This window comes from Rana temporaria, chromosome 6 (genome assembly GCF_905171775.1).
Source record: "Rana temporaria chromosome 6, aRanTem1.1, whole genome shotgun sequence".
Lineage (NCBI taxonomy): Eukaryota > Metazoa > Chordata > Amphibia > Anura > Ranidae > Rana > Rana temporaria.
In genome coordinates this window covers 86775838-86799334 of record NC_053494.1, presented here as the reverse complement: position 1 = coordinate 86799334, position 23497 = coordinate 86775838, and the positions used below count along the sequence as shown (strand labels likewise).

The window sequence follows — 23497 nt, the reverse complement described above, 5'->3', positions numbered from 1 at the left end:
CAAAGCTCCCACTGTTTCTGCATTATGGTGGGTTTAACTTTATTTATTACTACAATGTAATAAATAGAAATAATGCGCTGACAAATTGCCCCTCGAAAAAACGCTTACCCCTCGCATGCCATCCCCAACCTCCCCCCAACCGGGCCTTGGCAAAATTTTCTTCCATGCAGCCGGTCCCCGGTGCCAAAAAGGATGGGGACCACTGCTTTAGAGCATTGACCAACGTTGTTTTATGCTGTATTTACTGAGCATTTTTGCTTTTAGGAGGTAAAAATCACATAAAGGGATGGTGAAATGTCATTTTTAATATCGAATGCGATATTTGGGAAGATGTGTAACATGTCCCAAATACCTAATTCGATATGCTTTAGTGAATGGAGCCCAGAAAATAAATGCAACCATCACATCTACTCAATGCTCTACTCGCTGGTGTATCTAAATCCACCATTAATAGACTTCAATGTGTTCAAACATCTGCTGTCCTCTTGCTCACCGATAAGGCTCTTCATGGCTTGGCACCCCATTATCACTCTGAACTTTAATCAAAGTAACCCCTCCCCTCATAACCTCTACTCACCTACTCGATAGGAGACAACCTTTTACTGCTATGCTCCAAAACTCACAAATTCACTTCCAAAGATCATCAAAGTGGACTTCTGTAGACTTCAAATCAAAACTAAAAACATTTTTCTTTAGACAAGCCTTTACCTAATTGTCCCTTTTTCCTATAGATTATCCTGTATATTTATTATGCTTTTCTTGTAAAGAAGCTACCTTTAAAGGAGCTATATAAAATGAAGTTGGTTATTGTCCAAGAATTGGTAAGCTGCAATATGTTTAATTTTGGGTTTACAATCACTAACAACTGTGTTGCCTATGCTCCGATTGGCCGACTGTACCATGCGTTTAGCTGTAGCCAATCTCTAGTGATCACAGCTGCCATGAATGGCTAAACCATTCACAACAGTTGAAAACTTTACTGTTACAACGATCTTCATTGTAAAAAAAAAAATGAAAAAAGTAGTACAGCGATACTATTGTGCCACTGAACCACTTTAATGAAAATATGCAACCTTCAAAAATTTGGACAAAAAACTTCAAATTCAAAAAGCTCAAGAATGCCTCAGACTGTCAACTTTCCAAAAATGGGTTATTTGCACTGTCCTAGCTGTCACTGTCCTAGATATGGACATCAGGATATTAGATTTTATTGGTTACAGCGTCTCCCCACAGGGATGTAGTCCCAAGGGAGGGGGCGAGCACGCTGACTTACCCCCAGCCAGAACGGCTCAGATGATTGGGGCAAACATACTGAGGAACAAGAAGTGAGAAATTCAGACAAAGAAAAAAAACATTTAGAAGGGAAATCAAAAGGAAAAGGGTAAGTGAACCAACAATGCACTAGCTTAAAGGAACCGATTTAGAAAATAAAAAACAAACCTTTACAACCCCTTTAAGCTCTGGTGCGCTGTTCTTTAATCACTTAATGCAATGTGCCAACCTTTTTGGCTATAGAAACAGAAGCACTGCAGGAATGTTTACCAGAGACTTTTGCTTATGGAGACCCCTGAGAGCTAAAGCATGAAAAAAGTGATCAGGAAACCAAAAGCAAGTTCATCTTGGTATCCAATTTAGGCTTTTTTTTGGACTTGGTACCTGTCAGATCTGAGCGCTTCACTTTATGCAAAGCGCAGCCTACAGCTTGATAAATCTACTAAGGGTAATTTTATATTAGATTTAAATTTAGATACTCACTTTTGAAATACTATAATGTCGCCATCCATAAGCTCATCAAGTGCTTTATCAAGGGATACATCATAATCTTGAATGCGTTCCGTTAAATTCGGTTTTACTTCCTTTAATAAAAAAAAAATAAAAAAAAAAAAGATTTTTATACTCAAGACCTGATTTATACCTTGGTTTTCTCATAATTCAAGCTTCTTTACCATCAAAATGTAATATGCTTTTTAATCATGTAGTTCCGGTTTATGTGAAAGGGAACTGTGTGTACATATTAAAGTCCTGTCAATTCAGTTTGCTGCGATGTATGGGCTCCAATCATGTGATCACCATGAGAAAGCCAAACCTATCAGTTATTGAAGCCGATTTGCATATTCGCTTGCAAAGTACAACTGGCTTCTGATTGTTGCCAATTGTGAAGTTCAATGAACAGTCTATTGAGGAGAACAGAGAATGGAACTATTGGAGTGAAAAAGTAATGAGGTAAAACAACAAGAGATGTAAAAACAAATAAACAAGCTATTGTAACCATCTAATGAGGGGAGAAAAAAAAAAAAACACACTTGCGGTAATTATGCTTGTCAACTGACCATTCTGAAGTGAGAAATGTTGTGAGATAAAACGGTTCATAAACCTTAGACCTCTTCATAAATTTACCTCATTATATATTCCTAGGAAACCAAGTCCACATGTGTGTGTGTGTGTGTGTGTGTGTTAACCATTTCAGGGTAAACGACTAATAGAATACCTGTAGTTGTAAGAATTGTTTTCGCCGTGTGCTTATGATTACTGGAAAGGTTTACACTTGTAGTGGGGTTAAGGTTGAGAAATTAAATGCTAACAAATTTTACCTAAACTAAAATGAGTCTAAGCTCTGGCACATGACCCTGCAGAAAATAAATAAATAAACGCTGGTAGCTGTGGCACATGGAAGCCGTAGCTGCTGCATACATTTTGCCAACTGGTATACATCACAGAAAACAGCCCTTAAAGCACAAACTAAATTTTTTTTTAATTTTATTCCTTTTATGCTTTTAATTGTACTTTAAGGGCTATTTTCGGTGACGTACGTCAGTTGGCAAAATTTATGCAGCAGTTTTATTTTTTTTATACCTTTTTTTAGCTTTGGATAGAGTGGAGGGATTAGAATACTTGTTGGGTTTTATGGCTGTCTGTGCCCCCCGTTAAGGAGATTCACCCTCTGTATTTGCCCTGTTTACCATCATCACTGAAAGTGAAAGTAAATCCCAAATTTTGGGTTGTCCTTAAAGTAGTAGTATAGGGGAAATCTTCCAATAGTAACTCTAGTTCTGGTGGCGGCCTGAGGAACCCCAAAAATTCCCTTAATTTGCAGGGATTTCCTCTTACTTCCTGTTTGGCTACAGGACAGGAAGTGAAGGGAAATCTCAGTTGGACACTGGTGGCAAAAAAAAATAAAAAATAAATTGACATGGGTCACCCTGCCTTGCTCTATCCGAAATTAATAATAAAAAAAAAAAGTTTTGCCTATAGTTCTACTTAAAATTGTAAGTTCACCTTTACAGAAAATCTATAAGGTGAACTTACACTGGAGCCCCTCCCCATCTCGCTAACCTGGAGTCCGGCAATCCCCCGCACTGATAGCTTGCATCACCGCAGTACCGGTCCGGGGATTTCAAATCCCAACGGCTTTCTCTCTCCACCCACGGTGACAGGACGGGCTACGTAGGTTTGCGTCGACCAGTTAAAATTCTCCTAAACGTACCTCCTGAAGATGTACATTTTGGAGATTAAGCTGCGGGGGATTTCTAAGCCTGTGACCCGATGTCTCCTTGCGGGTGATCGCCGCGCTCCAGGTCAGCGGGCCTGGGGGGGGAGGAGAGTGGTAGTAAGGAGAGCATCCTGTGTAAGTTCACCCTACAGATTTTTTCTGTAAAGGTGAACTTCCCATTTAATATGTAAGGGATAAAAAAAAAGGGGGTAAAATGATATTACCTCATAGAGGATAAGGTTAGTTCCTTGCGAAAATCCAGCTCGCTCGCACATAACTGGTAGTAGGTCACCTAATGGAACAGAGAACATATTTACCAAAATTTCCTGCAAAGTAGAAAGCATTTTAACAAAAACAAAATGCTTTGTACTTACGTATTTTACATGAGATTGGTGTGTAGATATGTCCACAGTAGTTTAAACTTCGACCTTTTGGATCATACATTTTTAAGAACAGCATAACATCATCTGCCATAACATGAAAAGCGAATTAGGTAACAGCCAAAATAGCCTCCAAGATTACACATACAACCTACCAACTCTGAAAATATTCATCGCTCAACAAGAACAACAAAAATCAAAAAAATGAAGTTCAAACTAAAAAAATAAATAAAATAAAAAACTGCACAAAAGGAACGCCACTTAAACTTCAATTACATTAGCAGAAACCGTGTGACAGACTGGATAGAAGATCTAACTTTGTTATCCCACTATTAAAAAAAATGTGCTTAGCTGTATGGCTCTAATGCTATTTGGCTGGTTTCAAGAATCACCAAGTCAATAAGTAAAACACAAGATCAGGAGTTTTTGACCTCACTAGCAACTTATATGTCACCAAGCAAAACTGGGGCAAGGGACAGCCAGAATTTAAAGGAGATCAGTAATGGCTTCCTGCATATTTGCTTTAAAGATTCAATGCTGTGATGTTGCGCTAGGGATGGGCTTACTTGTGCTTCTGTCCCCTCACAATTTGTTGCAAAAATAGGATTTTTTGTACTCACCGTAAAATCCTTTTCTCTGAAGTCCATGGACGGACACAGCTCCTTAAATCTTGACAAGTGGGTTATGTTCCCTGTTTACAGGAGAGGACTAGGCAGAAACATGTTAAATAGTTAAATACATGTTACATTAACAGAGTTGAACAGCCCCGCCCAGGGGGCGGTCCCTCCAGACATAACCCTCCTCACTGCAGCTTGCAGCCTCAGTTCGTAACAAGCAGTACAAACCTAAAAAGGAGGGGTGGGAGCTGTGTCCGTCCATGGACTTCAGAGAAAAGGATTTTACGGTGAGTACAAAAAATCCTATTTTCTCTTATTGTCCATGGACGGACACAGCTCCTTAAATCTTGACAAGTGGGACGTCCCCAAGCAGTGTCAAAAAACGAGGGGTGGGAAATATATCAGTAAAAACAATTTTAACTTCACCCCAAAACAAGCAGAGCTCCTCAACGGAGGAGGTGCAACTTTAAACAGCCGCCGGCAAAAACTAGCGGCTGAAAAAAAAAAACATCATAAGATGCACTCACAGCAACCATGTAAATTCTGGAAAAAGCGTGAACGGACGAGCAAATCGCCGCCTCGCACACCTGTGAGACCGACGCATGATGTCGGGAAAAAAAAACCCAGGAAGCACCAATTGCCCTGGTCGAAAGTGCCGTGACCGGAAAGGGGGGCCCGCCCTTAGGAGCATAGGCCTGTATGACGGCCTGCCCGATCCACCGAGAAATGGTGGTCGACGAGACCGCCAGGCCCTTTTGTGGACCAGACACCGACACAAAAGAGAGTCAGAAGCTCCGAAATGGAGCCGTAGTAGGCTGGTATACCCGCAAAGCGCGTACCACGCCTAAAGTATGAAAGGCCGAAACCTCCTTCGGAAGAAGGGAAGGTCGCGGGCGCACCATCACCTAATCCTTATGGGGGATCAAGCATGGCGGCTTGCAAGACAAGACCGCCAACTCAGAAACCCCTCTAACAGAGGTAAAGGCCACTAAAGGGGCCACCTTCTGAGATAGTGTCAAGAGAAAATCTCTCTGATGTTTCCAAAAGGAAGGTTCCTGAAGAACCGAGAGCACCAGAGTCAAAACTCATGGGGGAAGAGATGGGCCAAGAGGGGAAAGTATATGACAAACCCCTTGCACACAAAAAAAGGGGACCCACCAGGGAACGGGCCGCAAAAAGGCCACTAAAAGAACACAGCCAAGGCTGAAATCTGCCCCCAAACGGTGCTTTAAGCAATTTTTAGATCCAATCCAAGCTTTAAAAACAGCAGGACCCTGGACATTGAAAGTACGCCCGTGGACGTCACTCCATCCCTTCGCACCAAGAGAGGTGCGACGGTAGATCCTCCGGAAGAAGACTACGGTGCCCTGTTGAGATGACCGAGTCAGACAGACCCTGGTCACCTAAAGTCTGGCTTCCAATAACCATGTTAAGCAAGTCAGTGACTGTACAACAGGAGGAAGTATGGGACCTTGAGACAGGAACCTCCTGCCCTGGCAATCGCCAGGGTGCCTCCGCTACCAGGCGCCCAATATCAGCGTACCAAGGACGCCGAGATTAATCTGGAGCGATTAGAATCATCGGGATCTCCTCAGCATCCACTCTGTGGAGCGGCCGAGGAAGCAACTACCATGGAGGAATGGCAAAAAATCACCGATACAGACAACACAGGGCCACCAGCGCGACTGACGCGTCTGTACAAGATCACTAGACCTGGCCACTAACTGACACCCTTGCGGCGGAGACAAGCTGCCAGGAGATCCATGCCATGTGAGGCTCACCTCCTGCAAGGGAGCCGAAACACCCCAAGCACAAAGACCAGTCGCCCTGGTCCAGCATCTGGCGACTCCAGTAGTCTGCCTGCCGGCATACCTGATGGTAGACTGAAGCCACGGCCGTGGCGTTGTCCGGCTGAAACCAGATTGGTCGACCACAAGGAGAAGCATAGCCTGATCGCCTAAAATAGTAGGACAATGAACAGTAGACAGCACCTGGTATTCCCAGGCGGTCTTCCACCAGGCACTAGCCAGGCCCGACCCTGGGTAGCTACCGAGACCAGACACATTCAAGGAGGTGTGGTCATAGGTCCACGCAAGTCCAGCGACTCAGGGCCGACTGGACCCCCCAGTTTTGTGAACCTCCAGGTTCACAACCCGTGAGCTGGCATTCGTCGTAAACACCGACCACTGGAAGGAAGGAACAACTTCCCGGACCGAAGAGTCGGGAATCTCTGTCACCAACTCAGAGCGACTCTGACTAGGTGGCGCACAGGAATCTAATGATTTCAGAGACAAGAGATTTTTACCACCTGGACAGTAGTTCCACTGGAAAACCAGGGTGTGGAACTGGGCATACAGTACCACCTTGAAGGAGGCTACCCACAGACCCTGAACCAGCAGGCGCCCGGAGAGAAGACCGATTGCGTGATGCCAATACCTTCTCCGCAGACTGAAGAGTCTGCAATTTCTCCAGGGGAAGAAGGACCTTTGCCACTGAGGAGTCTGGATCAACACTAGATACTCCAACGCTGAGTCGGAACCTAGCATGCCCATAATTTGAACCCTGGGTCGCACACATGTAGGGCAGGCTTGCTGCCACTGAGCTACACTTTCTGGCCTAAACGTTTAACATCCACCCGAATCTTCGGAGGGTCTGAATGGGAATAACCCATCCACTAGGTCGGAGACAGAAGCTGCTCTCAGAAGAAAGTCGTCAAAGTAGCCAATGAGGCAAAGCCTCGCTGTCCCAACAAAATTCAAATAAGTGCGAGCTCCTAGCTGAAAACCCATGGTGCTGACGCCAGATCAAAAGGGAGGGCCACAGGCTGACAGAGACCCTTCTCTCATCACGAAGCACAGAAAAAAACACTGTGACATGTGCAAAACGGGACATGCATGTATGCGTCCCTGATGTCCGAGGACGTCAGGACATCCCCCGGATGAAGCGCAGCTACCACCGAACAAATGGATTCCATGCGGAACTACCCGACGTTCACAAAGGTATTTAGGGCCTGAGGCCCATAGAAAACCCCAAAACTCTCGTCCTGCAGGAAAGGTAAAATTACCTTGCAGCTTAGCAAATCCCACACTGCCCAAGGCAGACCGACGTGCCGGGAGGGGAAGACACAAGGACAGAACTTTGTTCTGTGGATAGGAGGAAACCCTATCTAGTACTCCGAAGAGACCACCTCGCAGACCCACTAGTCGGAGAGCAGGGAGGTTTCACTGAATTGTGAACCTGCAAGCCGCCCCTCCCACCTAGAGACAGGGAGGGAAGGCTATATACATTGTCAGGATTTGGGTGCCGGCGTGATCGGCTTATGCACCCAGGGACAGATTAGTCCCCCAGCTGGGCCTTTGACGGCCTGGGAGGGTTGCCCCTAAATAATACACACACATAGTGTGTATGTATATTATGTAGGTGTATGCACACATGTCTTTGGAGGAAACCGGAGTACCCGGAGGAAACCCACACAGACACAGGGAGCGACAATGCAAGCTCCAGGCAGATTGGCGTCAGTGTGCAGATTGGCGTCAGTGTGCAGATTCGAACCAATGACTCTTTTGCTGCCAAGTAATGGAGTTAAGCACTACACCACCGTGTGCATAAAACCATTCTGAAACAGACGCCCTGGATAACAAGGGCGCAGCATTCAATGAAGCATCACAGACCTATATGAGGCCCTGGACCAGCTGGTCCGCTAGGCTAATAACCTCAGGAGAGAGTCGGTGCTCCTCCACTGTCTGGTGCCAAATGCTCACTCTGTGAGTTGTATACAGCACTAGGGGTCAGGACTACTCCAAGATGGCCGCCGAGCGTTCAGAACGCGGCCACAGGAAAAAGGCCAGCACAATGTAAGCTGCGCCATAGCGTGGCTACGACAAAATGGGCGCCAATGGGAGTTTTCAATGTAATTGAAAAATCTCCCAAAAAATAGCGCCAGCGACCACTGAGACCCCAGTGTAGTGGCCACAATAGGCCGCAAGCCAGACCCCAGCATGGTAAACATGGAACGGGTCAGTACTTCGGATCTTCTATCAGTCAGATCCATACAAGTAGGGGTTCCCGCCCGGCGGTGAGGGACTACAAAAGCCCTCAGTGGCCTTTCTCATTCTGCATCTCAGAAATTATCAAAGAAGGGCACAGAAGGAAAAAACCTACACAGCGGTCTGATTTGTGTGATCCAAAAAAGACCGAGCCCTCAGCGGAAACCCAGCTGCACTATGCAGCTTAGGAGAGTCCCTTGCAGCAGTAAAAAGCGCACCCATAAATGCCTTATTCTGCCTTTTTTTTTTTTTTTTAACTAGGTACCTAGTCCATGGCTCCATAACAGAGCATTCCCCAGGGGATAACGGGGGAAGGGGGCACTCTTTTACCGCCCGCCCGCAGTCCACCCCCACCCTGGCACAAACTGTGTCCAGGACTAACAATAAAAACTCTGTGGGAATCACAGGTGCTAACACCTGCTGCCACCACCAGCATGTGGGGAAGGACCCAGATACTGACTCCAATATTTACATATAGTGTGTATTATAATATGCACACCTGTCCATACAAATAGACAAAAGCTCCTAGAGCCCTATTCAGGGCCTCTCACCCACTTGCTGCGCTGACCAGGGGTAACCAGGGGACTCCCTCAGGAGGAGACTGCACAGCGCTGCCTGTGAGGAAAAGAACCGTGAGGTAACTTTTGCAGGGACCTGTGTTTAAACAGGAAAAGCCTCATAGGGCTGTTTTATTTAAGGATAAGACACAGATACAGCATAAAAAGCAAAACCATTACAGGTGTCACCAATCAGTCAGCGTCTGCTGAAGTATAATCATAAACATCTGTGCTCATCACAGGGCTTTTTACCTCACAGGAAAAAAAAAAAAAAAAAACACAGGCCAGATAACAGTCCCCTCAGGAAGGCCCCCTCCCCCCTGACAGCGGCTAAGTTAGCAATGCAGCAAGGGAAAGGAGCAGGGAAGTAAGGGGAAGGGACCCCCGAACCCCAGGAATGCCCAGCTGTACCAACCCACCGAAGCAGGAGGGACTGTACTTACCCGTCCGAGCGAGGACTCGCTGACGCATTCCTGACAGACCTACAACCGCAATGGAGGTAGCTGTCGGCCCGGTCCACTGTGATTGAGGCAACACCACAGCTCAGTCATATGTGGACCTCGGAGCAAAGCTCACCGGCCACCTCAGGAGTCATGAGGTATGGCGTGGCAGACCAAGCCTCTTTGCAAAGGTGTGCCCACGCTTGCTGGTCGGACTGAGTAGACTACAAGGATCTATAATATCCAGCCTGTCTCTCAGCCAACAGTTGAAAGAAGATTCTTCAAGAAAAAGTAAAGTAAAATAAAATAAAATTTCTCCTCAGGGCGCTGGGCCCAAAGGGAGCCATACGTCCTTCTCCTTTGCTAGGCAGAACGAAACTGAGGCTGCAAGCTGCAGTGAGGAGGGTTATGTCTGGAGGGACCGCCCCCTGGGCGGGGCTGTTCAACTCTGTTAATGTAACATGTATTTAACTATTTAACATGTTTCTGCCTAGTCCTCTCCTGTAAACAGGGAACATAACCCACTTGTCAAGATTTAAGGAGCTGTGTCCGTCCATGGACAATAAGAGAAAAGCCTGTTTATAGAGCTTAAAGGGGTTGTAAAGGTTAAAAAAAAAAAAAAAAAAAATCCCTAAATAGCTTTTTTTTACCTCAGTGCAGTCCTCCTTCACTTACCTCATCCTTCGATTTTGCTTTTAAATGTCCTTATTTCTTCTAAGAAATCTTCACTTCCTGTTCTTCTGTCTGTAACTACACACAGTAATGCAAGGCTTTCTCCCTGGTGTGGAGAAAGCCTCTTGAGGGGGGAGAGGGCGAGCAGGAGGGTCAGGACACTCTCTACTTTGCAGATAGAGAAATGAGCTGTGTGTTCGTGGGGGTTTTGACACTCCTGTTCGCCCCCTCCCCCCTCAAGAGGCTTTCTCCACACCAGGGAGAAAGCCTTGCATTACGGTGTGTAGTTACAGACAGAAGAACAGGAAATGAGGATTTCTCAGAAGAAATAAGGGCATTTAAAAGCAAAATTGAAGGATGAGGCAAGTGGAGGACTGCACTATGGTAAAGGAAGCCATTTAGGGAAAACAAATGTTTCCTTTACAACCCCTTTTGCACAAGCTGAAATTTACATATACAAGAATAAGTCTGGAGGAGTGATTTATCTCAGGGCAATCCTTCCTATGGTTCCCTGCTGTGTAGCTTCTTTCGATAACACATAGTACTCTGGGAATCCTGTTCAAACTAGCGAGCCATGCTAAACGCATTGTCATTGGTGTGAGCTGTGTGACTAGGACTGCCACCTGTCCGGGATTCACCCGGACAGTACAGGTCTTGAATCATGTGCCCGGGTTTTGTACTGCTCGACACCCGGGCACATTACTCAGCGCAGACTAGGGATAGACCATCTGGGCAGGGGGAACTTTAGAACACCTGCCACTGTGTAGACAGCAGAAGAGGCATTTCTTCTAAATACACTGTGCCTGTGGTGTGTGTTGAAAATCCGAAGCTTTTCGAGCCTTTCTGATCTCTGACTGAACCCCCCCCCCCCCATCACCAGTGCGGTGTAGTGAGAGAATCGGGAGGCAGAGCTCACTAATTTCTGTCGGGCTGGCTGCTGTTCACACTGCATGCAGGGAGAGGTGAGCTGAGATTTTTGGGACAAGTCTCCATGGGTGGAAAGCTGTAAACTTTCAGGAGGATTTGTTTCACTGATGCAGTGAAGGGTTAAAGATGACATTAGAATCGGAAGAGATAGTGAGTGTGTGTGGGGGTGGGGAGTCTGCAGCCGATCACAGCTGACCGTCCATCTCCCAAGTCTGAACACTTGTCTGTACAAACATCCCCAAATCCTCAGTCCAGATCATGTGAATTTATGACCATTCATGTAACCCTGTGTGTATGTGGTATGATTGTACAGACTGACTCAGAGCTTTGATAACACAGTGTTACATGAATGGTCATCCATTAACTTCACATCATCCAGGTATACAGAGTTCTAGGAGCTGGCTTACGCCCATTTTGAAAGTAGTTCCTGCACTACTTTTTGCAAGTTCAGGTTCAACTTGCTTGGACATCTGTGCATTAATCTAAACTGAAATAGCACTTACCAGATGAAGAGGTCTGCACTAAACCAGAGGTCTGTATGCAGTACTCCACTCAGAAAAGATTGTAGTGGGTCAAACTACTGGTATCTCACACTCCGCATGCTATGTGCAGTCAGGTGATGTCAAGGCTGCTTTTACAAGGTAATAACTGGGTTTGTAGACACATTTGGTTTACACAAAGTGCATTTATATCCCCTTGACCACTGAGGAATATATTTGAAATAAAAGTTTTTGCACCTGGTGTTGAGCTTTAATATTTACATGCAACATAAACCAAACAATGCAGAGAAAGAAACCACTTTGATAATAAAAAAAAAATACAATTATATATATATATATATTTTTAGTATAAAATAAAATATTGTAGAGAGGATAGCCTACACTTACGATCTTTGTCAAACTTGGGAAGTGTTGCCCCGCTAGCAGCCATTTCTGGATCTACAGTTTCCAAAAATATTGTCCAAGGATTCTCATTGTCACTGAGCTCTATCATCTATAACAAGACATAAAAATGTAATTCAGACAGCAAAATGAAAAACAAATGTTTTTACTGAAAACTATTAATGTGGAACCCTGACATCCACTGTTTGAGTCCTTGCTGGAGTGATTTCTGCGCCTTTCAACCTTGTGCAAAGTTAGACATCGCATGTGATTCACACCGATGTACAGAGATCACAATAGGCTCTGCATGCAAGTTTTATGCGTGTTGCCGTTTTGCTTTATATTTTGCTTTATATTTACACGCAAGAGACATGTGTTTATATATACTGCACTTACAGGTTGAGCACTTTGTCAAAGTTTTCTGTGATTATTTTAGTTGCACATAAAAGTTAAGTTTATTGCAGTTAGTAGTCTAGTAGCATGGTTATCAAAGATTTATCTTGGCAAAGCCATTTGAATATTAGCCAGCTGTCTTGCCTATTGTCTGTCTATTGCAGGCTCTAGAAAATCCGTAGCACCATTCTTTATTTCACAGGTCTTATTTTTTATTTTAAAACACAAGTATATATAATTTAGGGGGTCATTTACGAAGTTTTTAAGCTGTAAATTGTAAAACATGACAAGTGAAATTTGCCTGCTCGCCTGAAGTAACAAGTGGAGAGCAGGGCCTGGTGGCAAAAGAGATAAAAGCTTCAAGTAATTTACAACCATCCCAGGATGTTTTCACCACAGAGTTAACAACTGCACCAATAATTGCTTCTCTAAAGGAAATCACTGTTCCAAACCGAAAAAAAAAAAAAAGGTAATCAAGATTGACAATATTCTGCCAACAAATGAAAACCCCCAAAAAATGTTGTTGTTCTGGGTTTTCAACTTGAAAGCAGGGTGTTCTTTGTGAGGACAGGACAACTATGAAATCTGATCAAAGCTGTGGCTTTGAGGTTGACTTTATTGGCTCCGACTACATCCAGGCAATGAAAAAAAAAAACAAAAAACTTTCAATGCAATGGAGCAGGGCATTAAGATGGCAGAGCCACGTTCTTTGACACATTGAAGAGGGTAAAACCTGTTCTACAGAGAAATATTGGAATATAAAAAAAAAAAAAAATCTTACTTGGATGGCTGCAGCACCAACCCCACATGCAGCTGCCTCCCACCTGATCTACTGAGAACTGAGCGATTGAACACCACTGAGCTCAATTTTCCCTTCTGCTCTGAGCAGAGAGGGGTGACTGTCAAGACACCGACTCTCTGCTCCTTCCCCCCAGCACTTACTGGAGTAGTGGCATGTTGAGAGGCTGAACCAGCTGTTGGTCAGGGCATCTGGGTGGATTCTGACTGTATAGTCAGGATCTTTCCCGAGCCTGGACTGGCCGAGGTGTCAGCTGGCAAAAGACTTTAGCCAGCCATCAGCTGAAAAGGGCTTACAGGAGTGCAAAACTTCAATCCTTTAATCCATAGGAAATGTGTAGCCAAAATAGCTTTGGCTTTACTTCAACCACTTGCCCTCTGGAAGATTTAGCACCCTTCATGGCCATTTTTAACTATGAAGCATTGCGCCATTTTAAGTGACAACTGCACGGTCATGCAACGCTACAACAAAAATAGGATTTTTTGTACTCAACGTAAAATCCTTTTCCCTGTCGTCCATGGACGGACACATCCTTTTAATTCTTGACAAGTGGGTTATGTTCCCCATTTACAGGAGAGGACTAGGCAGAAACATGTTAGATATTCATATACATGTCATTTAAACAGAGTTGAACAGCCCCGCCCTGTCCGTCCGGACATAACCCTCCTCCCTGCAGCATGCAGCCTCAGTTCGTAACAAGCAGTACAAACCTAGGAGGGGTGGGGGCTGTGTCCGTCCATGGATGACAGAGAAAAGGATTTTACGGTGAGTACAAAAAATCCTATTTTCTCTGATCGTCCATGGATGGACACAGCCTCTTAATTCTTGACAAGTGGGACGTCCCCAAGCAGTGTCAAAAAATGAGGGGTGGGAACAGTATCGGTTAAAAACACACAACTTAACCCCAAACAGGCAGAGCTCCCCAACGGAGGAGATGCAACTTTAAACAGCCGCCTGCAAAACCTTGCAACCAAAGGAAGCATCCGAGGATGCACTCACATCAACCTTGTAAAATTTGGACAAAGTGTGAACGGACGACCAAGTCGCCGCTTTACACACCTGTGAGACAGATGCTTGGTGTCGGAAAGCCCAGGAAGCACCAATTGCCCTGGCTGAATGTGCCGTGACCGGAAAGGGGGGTGCCCGCCCCCTAAGAGCATAGGCCTGAATGACAGTCTGTGATCCACTGAGAAATGGTGGCTGACGAGACGGCCAGGCCCTTTTGTGGACCGGATACCGACACATAAAGTGAGCAAGACCTTCGAAACGGAGCCGTAGCTGACGGGTACACCCGCAGAGCGCGTACCACGTCTAAGGAATGAAGTGCAACCTCCTCAGCATGTGCCAGCCGAGGGCACAAGGATGGAAGCACAATGTCCTTGTTAAGGTGAAAAGACAAAACCACCTTCAGAAGAAAGGAAGGTCGTGGGTGCAACACCTCCTTATCCTTATGGAGGACCAAGTATGGCGACTTGCAGGACAAGGCCGCCAACTCAGAAACCCTTCTGACAGACGTAATGGCCAACAAAAAGGCCACCTTCTGAGAAAGCGTCAAAAGATGAATCTCTCTGATGTCCTCGAAGGGAGGTTTCTAAAGAACCGAGAGCACCAGATTCAAATCCCATGGGGGAAGAGGTGGTCTAAGAGGGGGGAAGTACATGACAAACCGCCTGCAACAAAGGTACCCACCAGAGAATGGGCCGCCAAAGGCTGCTGAAAGAACACAGCCAAGGCTGAGATCTGACCCTTAATGGTGCTTAAGGCAAGCCTTCTGATACACACTGCGCTGTAAAAACAGCAGGATCCTGGACACTGAATACGTCCTTGGACGCCAACCCATCTCCTCGCACATAGAGATGTAGGCCTTCCAGGTGCGATGGTAAATCTTCCTAGAAGAAGATTTCCGTGCCCTCAACATGGTTGAGATGACCGAATCGGAAAGACCTTGGTCCCTCAGTACCTGGCTTTCAACAGCCATGCCATTAAAGCCAGCGACTGTTAAGCAGGATGAAGAATAGGACCTTGAGACAGAAGGTCCTCCCGCATTGGCAGCCGCCAAGACGCATCCTCCACTAGGCGCACGAGATCGACGTACCAAGGAGAACCAGGGTCAATCCGGGGCGATTAGAATCATCGGGATCCCCTCAGCCTCCACTCTGCGGAACAGCCGTGAAAGCAACTTCAATGGGGAAAAGGCATCAATTAATCGATACTGACCCTACGGGGCTACCAACGCGTTTGACGCGTCCGCCCAGGGATCCCTGGACCTGGCCACGAACCTCGACACCTTGCGGTTGAGACGAGAGGCCAGGAGATCCACATCCGGTGTTCCCAATCTCCTGCAAAGGAGTTGAAACACCTCCGGATGCAATGACAATTCTCCCTGGTCCAGCATATGGTGACTCAGGTAGTCTGCCTGCCAGTTCTCTACGCCTGGAAAGTAGACGGCCGACAGAGCCGGCACGCTTTTTTCTGCCCACCTTAGGATGTGAGCGACCTCGGACGCTGCAGCCGAGCTCCCCCGATGATCGATATAAGCCACCATCGTGGCGTTGTCCCACTGGATTCTGATCAGGTGGCCTTGCAACCTCCTTGACCATGAGGAGAGGCATAGCCTGATCGCCCGAAGTTCCAAGACATTGATCGGTAGACGGGATTCTTCTAGAGTCCAACGACCCTGGGCTGACAGGACCCCCCAGCTCGTGAGGCTGGCATCCATCGTAACCACTGTCCACAGAAAGGGGAGAAAAGACTTCCCTGACTGAAGAGCCACCAATTCAGAGAGGCCCTGACCAGGTGGCTGACCTGAATCGGATGATCCAGCAACAATGGAGATCTGTTCCATTTGGACAGGATCTCCCTCTGTAGTACTCGAGTGTGGAACTGGGCATACGGTACAGCCTCGAACGAGGCCACCTTGAGGTCCTGAACTTGCATGCAAAATCGGAGAGACGACCATTCGCGGGACGCCAAAACTCTCACTGCAGACCCTTGCTTCCGAGGAGTCCAGAATCAACCCCAGATATTCCAAACGCTGAGTCGGAACCAGGACCAACTTCTGAACGTTCACAACACCCACCCAAATTCTTGGAGGGTCTGGCTGGTTATAGACACGTCCTCCTTTAATTCTGAGCCAGAAACTGCTCTCAGAAGAAGATTGTCTAATTATCCCACAATGGCAATGCCTCGCTGTCTCAGCAAAGCTAGAATCGGTGCGAGCACCTTGGTAAAAACTCTTGGTGCTGACGCCAGGTCAAAAGGGAGGGCCACAAACTTATAGTGGTCCTCCCCGATCGCAAAACGCAGAAACCTCTGGTGACTTGCGCAGATTGGGACATGCAAGTATGCGTCCTTGATGTCCAAGGACGCCAGAAAGTCCCCTGGGTGGAGCGCAGCTACCACTGAGAAAATTGATTCCATGCGGAACTTCCTTACTTTCACAAAGGCATTCATTCAGAGCCTTGAGGTCCAGGATCGGACGGACCCCGTCCTCCTTCGGGACCACAAACAGATTCGAATAAAATCCCTGAAACCTCTTGTCCTGCGGAACGGGTAAAATGACTCCGCAACTTAGCAAGTCCTTTACTGCCCCCAACAGGGCAGCCCGACGAGCCGGCAGGAGAGGAAGACCTGAGGGAAAGAATCTGTTCAGGGATAGGAAAGAAACTATCTGGTACCCCGAAGAGACCACCTCGCAGACCCATTGATCGGAGAGCAGAGAGGTCCACCGAGTCGTGAACCTTCGAAACCATCCCCCACCCATGAGTCGGGCGGGGGCAGGCCTTCATGCAGTTGCAGGCTTGGGTACCGGCTTGTTTGACTTACGCACCCAGGGACGTTTCTGTCCCCCAGCTGGGCCTTTGTCGGCCTGGGAGGGTTTAACCCACGGGCCCTGACTGACGAAAATACCGCTTTTGAGAGGGAAAAGAAGGACCCGGCTTAGGGAGGGGGTTCCTTCCCCTTGGCGGACTGAGGGAGAATGCTCCTCCCTCCCGTGACATCCTTGATAATGTCATCCAGTGAAGACCCAAAAAGCCTCCCACCTTTGAAGGGTAAATCCGGCATTTGAGCCAAAGCAGGCGGTGTAAAACCACCGCCAAAACAGAAGCCCTGGATATCAAGGGTGCTGCATCTAGTGAAGCATCACAGACAGACAACGTCCTGGACCAGCTGGTGCTCCTCCGCAGTCTGGCGCAAAATCTTTGCCCATTCAGTGAATGTCTGAGACACCAGGGTAGTGGCCACAATAGGCCGCAAGGCAGACCCCAGCATGGTAAACATGGAGCGGGTCAGTGCTTCGGATCTCCTATTAGTCTGATCCTTAAAAGCAGGGGTTCCCTCTACAGGGAGAGTGGTTACCTTATTTAACCGGGCAACCAGAGGGTCCACCACTGGAGGAGAAGTCCACGTTTTTAAAAGGTTCTCCTCAAAGGGGTACCGAACTGCCAGGCGGTGAGGGACTACAAAAGCCTTCTGCGGCTTTTCCCATTCTGCATCAATGAATTGATCAAAGAAGGGCACATAAGGAAAAACTTTCACACAGCGGTCTGATTTGTGCGATCCAAAAGAGACCGAGCGCTCAGCGGATACCTCAGCTGCACTATCCAGCTTAAAGGAGTCCCTTACAGCAGTGGTCATCAACCCTGCCCTACAGGGCCCACTAACAGGCCAGGTTTGCAAGATAACTGAAAAACATCACAGGTGATATAATTAGCTGCTCAGTGATTGCAGTATTCTAGACTGCATCTCCCCATGGTAATACATAAAACCTGGCCTGTTAGTGGGCCCTGTAGGGCAGGGTTGATGACCACTGCCTTACAGCATTGATAAGCTCCCTGACAAGTGCCTTATGCCCCGACCCAGTTAAAATGTCTTCCTCACAAGGAAGGTCCTGGTCCACTTCTACAGATAAAACAGAACCAGGTACCTGAGCCGCAGCCGAGTCCTGGTCTGAATCTGAGCATTCCCCAGGGGATAGCGGAGGGAGGGGGCGCTTTTTACCCCCCTTACCTCCGCACGCCACTTCCACCCTGGCAACAAATGTCTCCAGGACTGCCGACAAAGCGTTTATCGTAAGAGCAGGTGCAGAAGTACCAGCTGCCGCCTCTGTCATGTTTGGGGAAGAAGGACCAGATAATGACTCCATTATAAGGAAAAACTCCCAGGGCCCAGATCAGATCTTAAAGCGGAGTTCCGGCCACAATTTCACTTGTTAAATATAAATACGCCTGTAATACACAAGCTTAATGTATTCTAGTAAAGTTAGTCTGTAAACTAAGGTCCGTTTTGTTAGGTTGTTACAGTAATTAGATACTTTATAAAATAGAAATTGACTGGGGCCATCTTAAGTGTGGGCATCATGAAGTCAGACTGTATGACTTCCTGGATTTCATCCTTGCAGATCTTGCACATGCTTAGTGCTGCACAAGCCTTTTAGACTCTTCTGATGGAATGCTGCCACATTTTGACTTTGATAGGACATTATTGCTTTTAGACTCTAGTGATGGGATGCGGTCACATTTTGAATCCTTTTGAAGGAAAGCTGTCACATTTAAATGACATTATCAAATCAAATGTAACAACACTATAAAAGTATTTATGTGAATACTAAGCAGCCACAATCATATCGTGAAGACTTTATGAATCAATGTGCAGTGGAGGTGCAAGTTTTTTTTATTTTCCAGTGATGGCACGAACTTTACCAAGCATCTTCTCCCTACCATCAGCCTTGGGGGCAATGTGCAGATTCCCTGTAGCAGCAGCAGAGACCGGGGTTGCTTCGCACAAGACTGATGGTGTGTTGGGAGTGAATGACAGCGGTGCCTTGTGTAAGAATGTGAATGAATTAAGAAGTGTTGCTGGGCAGGTCTCTGTGTATAAGAGCATGGATGACGGAGCAGGTGCTGTGCGGGTCTCTGGATAAAGAGGGATGGATGGTTAAACTGATGCTGTGTCTGGATCTCTGAAGGCATCAGCCTCCCTGCGGTCAGACAAGGGTTAATTCCTCCTGTATCGGTCCTGGCTGATTTCAGTAGCGCCTTCCCATGCTATGGGGAAGCAGCTTTTTTTTGGGGGGGCGAATGTATCTGGTCACACAGACACTGAAGGAGATAGACACACACGCTGCCATAGCTGAGCATCTGTGATAGAGGCAGCCTGAAAAACATCTTGAGCGAGTCTGCTTACACTGCACTGAAGAGGAGCCTGCGATGGCATATAGCAGCAGCACTCCCCTGCATCGCAGGGACAGGACCCCCACACCTTACTGCAGAGTCACAGCAGCCAGCTCTATATGCCATCGCAGGCTCCTCTTCAGTGCAGTGTAAGCAGACTCGCTCGAGATGTTGTTCAGGCTGCCTCTATCACAGATGCTCAGCTATGGCTTCAGTGCAGAGTGTGAGCAGACTCGCTCGAGATGTTTTTCAACTGCGGCCGAAGTCCCGCGATACTTCAGCCCAGCCTCCTGGGATCGAGGACAAACATCTCCCAGGAGGCATAGCAGCGCTGCCGCCGCGGCGGGAGTAAATAAACTCACAGCAAGAAAACAGTGAGTTTTCAAATAAAAAAAACATGCCAAATATAATTAAGGGGGCAATGTTAAATAGAATGGTATAAACTTGAAAAAAAGGGTGGAGCTCCGCTTTAACAAAAACCCACCACTCCTGCTGCGCTGACCAGGGGGGGATGTGTTACCCAGGGGACTCACCACACCGGAGGGGACTGCCCAGCGCCGCTGCCCGTTTCCAGCACACAGCTGTGTGTAAGGAGAAAGCCGTGAGGTAGCTGTGGTGGGTGCTGCATGAGGAGAATGGCAGCGCGCCGTAGAAGTCAGCACTAGAGGGCGAGGACTCAGGCAAGATGGCCACCGAGCGCAGCATATGGAGCCTGAGGAAAATGGCCGACCACAATAATATGCTGTGTCACAGCGCGGCTACAACAAAATGGCCCGCCAATGAAATTTTCAATAGAAATTGAAAATCACCCAAAAAATGGTGCCAGAGCCGCCAGAATGGCAGCAAAACGCCGCAATTTAAATAGTGAAAGCCTAAAAAGGCTGAACAGTACCACAAAACCTCCAGGAAAAAAAGGACCCCCAGCATTAAAACACATAGTCCAGCGCTCAGTCCCTCAACAAGGTGCCCCCCCCCACACCAATGAAACAGCAAAGGGGAAAAAGGGAGGATACCCAAACCCCAGGAATGCTCAGCCGTACCACCCCACCTAAGAGGGAGGGACTGTACTTACCCGTCCACGCCACGACTTCACTGACACAGTCCAGACAGGCGTATAACCGCAATAGAGGTAGCCATCGGCCCGGTCCACTGTGAGTGGGGCAACACCACAGCCCAGTCATGTGTGGACCTCGGAGAAAAGCTCACTGGCCACCCCAGGAGTCATGGGGAATGTCGTGGCAGACTCAGCCTCTTTGCAAAGGTGTGCTCACGCTCGCTGGCCAGACTGAGAAGACTACAAGGTTCTATAATATCCAGCCTGTCTCTCAGCCAACAGTTGACAGAAGTCAAAAAGACAAAAATAAAATAAAAACGTTTCCTCAGGGCGCTGGGCCCAAAGGGAGCCATACGTCCTTCTCCTTTGCTAGGCAGAACAAAACTTAGGCTGCATGCTGCAGGGAGGTGGGTTATGTCCGGAGGGACCGCCCCCTGGGCGGGGCTGTTCAAAAAAAAAAAATATATATATATATATATATATATATATATATATATATATATAAAATATGTATATTAAATATCTAACATGTTTCTGCCTAGTCCTCTCCTGTAAACAGGGAACATAACCCACTTGTCAAGAATTAAGAGGCTCTGTCCGTCCATGGACGATCAGAGAATTTTTTTTTTTTTACAAAAATAGAGCTTTCTTTTGGTGGTATTTGATCACCTCTGGGTTTTTATAGTATATTAGATGAATATCACAGCCAGGCGCATGTGCCTTTTACATGGGAATGCAGGAATGTATATATATATATATATATATATATATATATATATATATAGGTATATATAGGTATATATAGGTATATATAGGTATATATATAGGTATATATATATATATATATATATATATATATATATATATATATATATATATAATTTTAAACAGAGCAGGCGCACTGTAGCCGTAAAGCTTCATGGGTCGGTAGGCAAGTGGGTTAAATGGAAAGACATCCAACTTTTTACAAAAAAATAAATAAAAAGGCACTTTTATGCAGGTAAAAAAAAAAAAAAAATGTGCATTTTTTTGTTGTAAGCGTCTGTAAAGCATTGCAGCAGCGATCAGCAGATCCATGCAGGACTCCTGCAGACCTGTCAGGGTATCTGCTTGCTCGTACCTCGTATGGGCAAGCCGATACCCTGACAGATAGAATCAAAGAACTACCACAGAGCTCACAGCAGGAATATGGTGTATGGGTGTAACAGATTATAAAAAGTGAACTTATCCTTTAAGGCCATGTCAAGATCTGATTGTAGGTAAACCAGAATTTAAGGCACGGAGGATCTATGGGACTGAAGTGCCTGTGTTCACACCAGACAACAAATGATTTCTCAGTACAATCGCAGACCTTCCAGGTAGTAGCTTTCCTTGCCTTCAACAAGGCAGGAATCCTTGCTGAAAATAAAAAATAAAAATAAAGCCAAAGACAGAGCAGCACAATGGAAGAGGGACCCAAGAAAGCAGATGTGAAGAGGCCAGGTATCATCTGCTAAAAGTCTGAGTATGTCTGTGTACCAAGTTCTTATGGCCCAGTCTGGTACAATGAGAATCACCATTTTGCTCTCTTGCTCTATTTTTTTGGCACAATACATACTGGAGGGAAGGTACAGAGTAGCCTGAGCGGAGACCAGGAAATGATGGCATCCAAGAGTGAATTCTAGGTGCTAGCTACAGAGTTTTTTTGTTGAATCTGGAGGCTGTGATGTCTACATCTGGAGTAACCTCATTTCTGACATATCAGTACGAATAGGTTTGGGTGAAGAGCTCACTCCTCTTGTTCCAGGCAGTGGAGGCCAAGTTAGTATGCTTTTCCAGTTGTCTACTTTTGGGATGTGGACCACAGAGATCACTGGACAGTGAGGTTTGACTCCACGAGACTCTAGGATCTTCTGCTGTGGAATTAAAACCTTCCCTCCTGTGACATTATTTATGAACCATTCAAGCACCTTTTCATAACAGACATCTCTCTTGAAAAGGAAACAGGGAGAAAGTCTTCTTTTTAAAGCCAGCATTCTGTGAATGTAGATTAGGGCTATTCTGGAAATTTGTCCCATGACTTGTTCTAGAGCAGGGGTCTCCAAACTTTCTAAACAAAGACTGTTGTTTGTCCTTCAGACTTTAGAGGGCCGAACTGTGGCCAGCGGGAATGTAAATTTCCCTGGCATCAGTGGGAGTAAACATTGCCATCTTGGTATAAGGTGGAGGAATAGTGCCCCATCATTGGTATCATTAGGAGGAATAGTACCCGATTTTTGGTGTCAATGGGAGAAATGATGCCCCATTGATGTCAGTTAGCAGAATAGCATCTCGTAACAGTGGGAGAATAGTGCTTCATGTGCCTTATGAGGGCAAGCAAAAGGCCGCAGTTTAGAGACCAATGTTGAGGAGCATCCACACAAAAATGTCAGAAAAGGCAATTGCTTTTATGCACAATATTTGAAAAATCGGACACCGACTGCAGCAAGAGCTGATTGCAGGGCTGGGCCTGCCAAAGTCTAGAGAGCCTTTAACATCATCCTAAACTATTTATCTGCAGGATCTTTGAAAAAAATAAATCTCTTCAATAGGTATGAGATGTTTAAGACTGATGGCAGGACCAACTACAGCAACAGACAATCATTTAGTGAATTATTTTTTCCACTGTATAGGAGTTCAGAAAAGATTTTGGTAAGAGTGAATATACTTTCTGGAGAAATCCAGTTAAAAGTTATAAAAAATAATTTGCATTAAGCGTTTAACGATTGGTTTGTGCAAAATTTATAGTGTTTACAAAATAGGGGATAGTTTTAGGGTATTTTTATTTATTTATACCAGCGGCGATTGGGTCCCGCGGCCACAGAGCTTAAAAGGCGACATACATGTACGTCCCTGTGCCCAGCCGTGCCATTCTGCCAACGTATATCGGCGTTAGGCAGTCCTTAAGTGGTTGAACAAAATTGGCAGACAATTATATACATATTAATAACATTGAATGCCAACATGTAATAATCCCATATGGTGCTCATGCTCAATAGATATCTCCTATGGACTGGTGCTCAGACTGGGTGCCCCACATAGTTGGTCCA

The 23497-nt window shown here is 46.2% G+C and overlaps 1 protein-coding gene across 2 annotated transcripts in view; it reads right to left on the bottom strand.

Moving 5' to 3' along the window:
* The window catches only part of USP7 (ubiquitin specific peptidase 7), a 507717-nt gene that overhangs the window by 142117 nt on the left and 342103 nt on the right, over positions 1-23497 (bottom strand). For both annotated transcript variants that reach the window (XM_040356967.1, XM_040356966.1), the window contains 4 exons: positions 12017-12122; positions 3865-3957; positions 3715-3782; positions 1756-1856 (listed from right to left, as the gene is read on the bottom strand). In XM_040356967.1, coding sequence (XP_040212901.1) covers positions 1756-1856; positions 3715-3782; positions 3865-3957; positions 12017-12122 — 368 coding nt within the window. The remainder of the gene's footprint in view (positions 1-1755; positions 1857-3714; positions 3783-3864; positions 3958-12016; positions 12123-23497) is intronic.